At 38.5% G+C, this 6,721-nt stretch overlaps 1 protein-coding gene across 1 annotated transcript; it reads right to left on the minus strand.

Annotated features, from left to right (window-relative positions):
- Positions 1–1,422: 1,422 nt before the first annotated feature.
- Positions 1,423–1,770, minus strand: LOC145596854 (uncharacterized). Its single transcript, XM_081653046.1, has one exon. It carries the CDS (start codon positions 1,768–1,770, stop codon positions 1,423–1,425), a length of 348 nt encoding a protein of 115 aa, XP_081509172.1.
- Between the last annotated feature and the right edge of the window lie 4,951 nt (positions 1,771–6,721).

Genomic DNA, 6,721 nt, shown 5'->3' on the forward strand with positions numbered 1-6,721 from the left:
TTAACCGCTCACTTTATTGACCAAAATTGGAAATTGCACAAAAAAATAATGGGAAGGGAAATTCTCAATGGTAGCATCCAATTTTTTATTTTTCTCTTTGGTAAAGGGCTTTAAAAGATTTTATCATTGGTAATCAACAATTAATTAAAGTAAACTAATGGTGACTTAATTGATAATTTAATTCATTTAAAAGACTAATTAAGGTTAATCTTGGTTAAATGGTCATGTTTTACACTAATACCCTTACCTAAGGGATTGACCTCCCAAATTCATCCCAATTTTCCCTCTTTTCGATTTCCCCCTTTTTAAAGCCCTAATTTCCTCCCTGTTTTCATCTTCAACCTCTGAATTTCTCACTCTCTCTCCGTTTTCATGGCTAGGTCTGGTTTTTCGTCTGTATCGATGCGGCCTATCACTATGGACGACAAGATTGCTTGGGTGAAGCACGTTTCCTGCAATTGCGCTCCTCCTAAAGTGGCTACGGTGAAGATTTCTGAAACCATGAAAAATCCAAGAAGGTTGTTCTTTAAATGCAGGACGTGCAATTATTTTGCTTGGCTTAGGGAAGAGGATATTGTTAGGGTTGGCGAGGAAATGGAAGTTGAACAAGGTCCAAATGCAGATGTGAATGAAAAAGTAGACGAATTAGCCAAATTTATCAAAGCTGTTGTCAAAATGGCACTAATTCTGTATTTTGTGTTGTTGTTTATTGTTAGTAAGAATTAGTAAGTGGTGTTTGTATTTGGCTTTATGCCTTATGAATGTAAGCAATGATATTTGAAGATGAATAAAATTACCAAAATTTTATGAAATGCTTTCAATTGCTGCTCAATACAGTACATTACTCAGTCAAGTTCACATAAAATTTTTGAACATAAAACCTGATGACTTATATAAATCATGAATGAAAATTTTGTCTGAGCAATTTCACATCATGTCACAAAAGACTACTGTTCAAATAACACTAAATATGTTCCAAAAAACTTAGTTTTCCTGCATAATTGCTACTGGTATAAGCTAGTAACACTAAATAAGTTCAAAAAGACTGCTGTTGTGATTACAAATCAGGTTGGTTGGGAGGCAGAAACACCCTTTATGGCCCTCTTTGAAGTTCTTATTGGCTGTGATGCAGAAGCAACTATAGTTGGGTCAGGTTGAGACAGAGAAACACCTTTCTTGGGTTTAGGAGGTGGCTTAGTCTTCTGCTGCTCTGCTGCCATGCTTGCTTTCTCTTTACCAGTTAGTCCTCCTTGGCATGTGACCTTGTTATGACCAAAGTTGCAACACTTGCTGCATCTAATAGTCTTAGATCTCTTCCCTTTTGCTTTCTCACCTTCCTCCCTCCTCCTATTTCTTGCTGGCCTCCCAATTCCTCTTTGCATAGGTGGGGGGCTGAATTTCTGGGTAGGTGTTATCTGACCACTATTCTACATCAGGGATGGCCTTAATATTGTTCCTGTAAGTTAGCTTGTATCTCCTAACTGAGTACCATTCACTCACATACTTGTGAGGATCATCATTGGAGTGATAAATGGCCCTCATTGCATGTTTACATGGCAAACCAGATATCTGCCATGCATTACAAGAACATGTCTTCTCCGTTAAGTTCACTGGAAGAACAGATTTCCCATCTAATACCTCAAACTCACCATCTCCAGACAGCAAACATTTGCAAGATCTAGACTCCTTGCTAATAACCTGAAGTCTCTTTATGATATTTGGACAGAGATCATCCCCCCAGCTCTCACATTGTTCCTTTCTTGTTGCCATTCTTACCATTGTAAGTCTTCTAACACCCGCATCATAAATAAACCATACATGTTAATAGTGTACTGTAGGGTGGACATGATAATAAAGCATCTTAAGTTAAAGACATTACCTTAAAGCAAAGTAAGCACAGGTCTGCATCTATCAATGCCCAATGTGGCATTGAAGGTTTCTACAAAATTAGACTTGTTCACATCAGATTTGATAGCAGGGTTGAAGGCATTCTTGGACCAGACAGACTGTGGACCTAATTTTGCCAGCCATTCCAATGCTAGAGGATTAGCTTTCTGCAGAGCTTCCATTGCCTTTCTGAATGTGAAAGGGTTATAAGCTCCAGCTGCCTTCCAGAACAATTGGAACATAAGCAAGCCTGGGAATTGTGGTTTAAAGTTCTTCAAAAGATGCTTGCAACAATATCTCCTTCCCACTTTAGGCCACAACTCAGTGATTGCTTCATCTATACCCTTTTCAAACAATTAGCAGGACATATTAGTTTGAGAAATTAATCAAAATAGTTATAAAATGTAATAAAATCTGTAAAATGTTACCTTTTGTCTATCAGACATGATGCACCACTCATCACCTCTGCCACTGTCCTTTAATGCATTCTTCAAGTGCCATATGAAGAATTTCCAGGTGTAGGCGTCGTTCGAAGTGCGCCTACGTAAAAAGCATGGGGTGAATATGCTTGGCACTCATAGGAAGTGGGAATCGACATACGATTAGGGACAACGATTAGGGACAAGGAAAGTAGGGAGTCGCCAACAAGTTTTTAAGGAACTTGTAAACCGTTCACGGATCATAAAAGGCAACCACGAAAAGGGACAACGATAGGCAACAACGATTGACCCGTGAAGGTTACACCCCATTCATAATCCATGAGATTACTAACTCCATATGGTTCGGAACCACGAAAGGAGGATCGGGGATGATAGTACGAAGTGAGTCATGGAGTCACATTCGCCCGTATTGGCCTCTACTCGATTCTTATAATGAAAAGTATTCATGTGATCTCAAAGGCATACAAACAAAATTCAATTTGCTCCAAACTATTATTAAGCTAAATTGGTTGAATATTAATGCAACATATAATTCTAAAATATTGGTGATCACTTGATTAAATAACAAGATTAAAAAGGAACCTAAACCGGTTGTCCAAATTATCTTATTAGGCGTGATTTTCAATTACATATTCCCTTTAACATGCAATATGGTGATCAATAAATAATAATAGAATAAACATTAATATTGGAAGCAATTCAACAATAATAGCGTTAGTCAAATCAAATAATAATAATAATCATGATATTAGCAATATAAAATAATAATAAGTAATTAATTAATTACTCACATTTCGCGCGTTCCTTAAAATTGCTACATCATGAATAAATTGTTAGTAACTTCAATAAAAATAAATCAAATTGAAATAATTAAATTAAATAAAAGTAGAGTTGATTTGGTCCAAACCCTCAGTTAATTATACCTTTCACGCCTTGGTTTCAGTATAGAACTTCGGGTATTATATGGACTCCTTGGAGTGCTTAGGGGAATTATTATGGAAGAATAAGAAAGCTAGAAATTAGGTTAAAGAGGGAGAAGAGAATGATTTTAGGTGTAAGGTGAGAGAGAATGATATTTGGTGGAAAAGAGAGAAGGAGAGAAGGATTTGATGCCCCGAACTGCATAAAGGGAGGTTCTATTTATAGGGAAAATGAGCAGAGGGAACACACGGAACCCTAAAAAGATAAAAACCCTAAAAAAGGCTATTGCGACACGGTAGATTATACCGCGACACGGCAGGTTATACCGTGTCATGGGGAAAATTAGTGTGACGCGGGGAAATTTAGAGTGACGCGGGAAATATTTAACCTACTGGAGTAAAAACGCGTGAAGGGTTTACGCGGAAAAGACACGAGAAGATTCCGTTACACGGCACAGGTACCGTGACACGGCAGTATCTACCGTGTCACGGTACAGTACACCGTGTCACGGTATGGGAGACGCGGAATTTACACGGAAACAGCACCGTGACACGGTGGGAAATACCGTGTCACGGCAGCAGGTACCGTGTCACGGCAACAGGTACCGTGCCACGGTGGAATTTGACGCAAAAAAGCTTTAAAAATGGCACCGCGACACGATGCACAGTACCGTGTCATGGTCCAGGCACCGTCAGACGGGAGAAAGCACCGTCAGACGGGGAAAGTTCCCGTGACACGGTGCTTTTGCACTGTGCGCGGTGATTCCAGTTTTTTTTACCCCTTTTTAAAATCATCATAACTTTTGATCCGTAACTCGGAATAAGGCATATAATATATCATTGGAAAGATTGTCAAGTCTACTTTCCAACCCAATTAGAATCTGGTCAAAAATGAATTATAGATTTTAAGATATGACCGTTTTAGTAAGGGTGTCGGTTTTGGGCCAAGTTTAGTGTTTTGCTCATATCTTTTTCGTTATAGCTCGGAATTGGGCTTATGATATATGGTTGGAAAGCTTATTGAAAGTCCTATACAAAAAAATAATAATTAGGTCAAAATTATATAGCTATGAAATCAGTTCAGCTCGGTTTTGTAATGTGGATATGGAAAGTGGAAAGTAAGTTATGGTTTAGGGAAATGAGCTAGGAAATGGATTGGATTATTAAATGTATTGGTTAGAAACATGGATTTAAGCACTCCAAATATTAAATACTCAACCCGAACAATAACGGCGGTGAAAGGTGTTCATCATCGGGTTTGGTTTTGGGGAGACATCTTTAGGTGTCTACACTAGGTGTCACTGTTCTCCCCTCTCACAATAGCCCAGGCTATTGGAAAATTTTCATTATTGGCATCCAATGCCACAGTTGACAGTAGGCAACCCCCATAATTCCCTTTTAGGTGGGCTCCATCAACCCTTATTAGGCTTCTGCGACCATGAATCAACCCATCTAAAGCAGCTTTGAAGCAAATAAATATGCTATTAAATGATAAAGGGCTCTCTTGGTGATTTGGGGGATTCCAAATAGGATGAGCAACTGATTTAGGGTTCAAGCTTTTAAGTACATCACAATACCTGGGCAACAGGGTGTATGACTCATCATGACCCCCATGAATTTCAATCAAAGCCTTTGTTCTAACCCTATACAATGTAGACAGTGCCATTACCACCCCATATCTTTGCCATAACAACTCATTCAATGACCTAGCAGGAATGTCATTATGTGCCTTGATATCATCAAGCAACACCCTTTTTGCCCATTTCACATTGACCATGCTATTCCTAAAACCTAGTCCTTGACATGTGTGTTCAGAGTTCTGAATTAGCTTGATTGCCCAAGTAATACCATCAGGTAGGACAGAACCATGTAGTCTCCATTCACAATGAGCATTCGAGCATCTCACAGAGTATCTAGTGTTGCTGGCATAATCTACTATTACTGCAAAACCACATTGAATGCAGTAGTCTCTAACAACATCTCTGAGATGTTGTTTGTCAGTGAAGAGTTTCCACTCTTTCAGAACAATTCTCCCATAACCTTCATCTTTAAAGACTTCTCCATTGTTGTACAACTTTGCTAAGTAGTTGTCTTCATCTTTCTCACATTCAAACACATGTTCCTCAAAAGGATCCCATGAATCTTCAATCTTTGGACCATATTCATCATCAGTTAATGGATCTTCTGTGCCCACACTCTCAATTGTATCCTCATCACTGTCATATGGCTCATATGGCACATCTTCTTGCTCACCACCTCCATCAGCATGTTGATCATCATGTACAGACAAGCTCTCACTCCCATTTAACCCAACTGACACACTTAAGGCCCTACTTCCTACCCCAGATTCATTATGTTGATCACTTTCACTTGTACTCAAGCTTACTACAATCCCTTTTCTTTTTGCTGTAGTCCTAAGAACTCTTCTCCTAAAGAATATTGACCCCATGTCAGATTTTGACGAATTAGAAGTCTGCCTGTAACACCCTAGAAATTCCTTTCCTCTAAAATACACTTTACCCTCTTTAAAACACGATTTAGGAATATCTAAGACATTACCGCCACCGTAAAAACGGCTAAGGAAATTATCAAAGACACACAGCGGAAGATTTGAAAGTCAAAACTAAGAAATAACACAATTTAAAAACCGAACTAAACGAAAGTAAAGTTGAAAATCAACAAACCAAGTTAAATAAAAACCACTACAACTTGGAACCTTCAAGGCCCTTATTCAAAACCGTCCAATCAAATAATAATGTTAGTCCAACAAATAATAAAACAAAATATTCAAAATATAAACATATCACATCCTAATGAAAACTAGCATAGTTCTCTCTTCACTCATGCCCCATCATGAACATGCCTCAATACCTGAAAAGAGTATCTCTACTTGCCCCCACTACTCTCCATTAGAATGGATCATCGTAGGGCCAAGATAAAGACATAGCCAGACACAAACAAAACGCACAATCAGCAAAGCTGAGTACATAAGCGTATGTAAACACACTATCATGCAACTCCTAGCATTACACACACTTACCTCACTGCACCTGTTTACAAGCACACACGACAAACAACAAGACTCTTTAACTGGACACTAAATAATTTATTTAGCGTTGATTACGCATCGAACGGGTTTCTAACTTAACCAAACCTTCCCCATTGAGGACCACTGACACGGGAGCTAACCGTGCCAGCATCACCTATGCCACATCCTTTGGTGGCGGAATTCCAGCGCATAACAATAATAATAATAATATAAGGAATGTACAGCGTCCTGTACTCCATTAGAAGTTATGATCAAATATAAAGTCACATAACTCCCCCCATATGTTCATACTTAAGGTATATACGTTCCAAGAGTTTTGGTGCGTAATCTCTTTCACTTTACGTTATTTACATGTTATTGGACTTGATGATGACTCTCAAAGCATAATAAATCAATCAACAATGATAATTCAACCATTCAAACAT

This window comes from Chenopodium album, chromosome 20, assembly GCF_948465745.1.
Source record: "Chenopodium album chromosome 20, dcCheAlbu1.1, whole genome shotgun sequence".
Taxonomy (NCBI): Eukaryota; Viridiplantae; Streptophyta; class Magnoliopsida; order Caryophyllales; family Amaranthaceae; genus Chenopodium; species Chenopodium album.

Excerpts from the sequence above, each read along its gene's own strand:
- LOC145596854 (XM_081653046.1), bottom strand. The coding sequence starts at position 1,770 with ATGGCAACAAGAAAGGAACAATGTGAGAGCTGGGGGGATGATCTCTGT.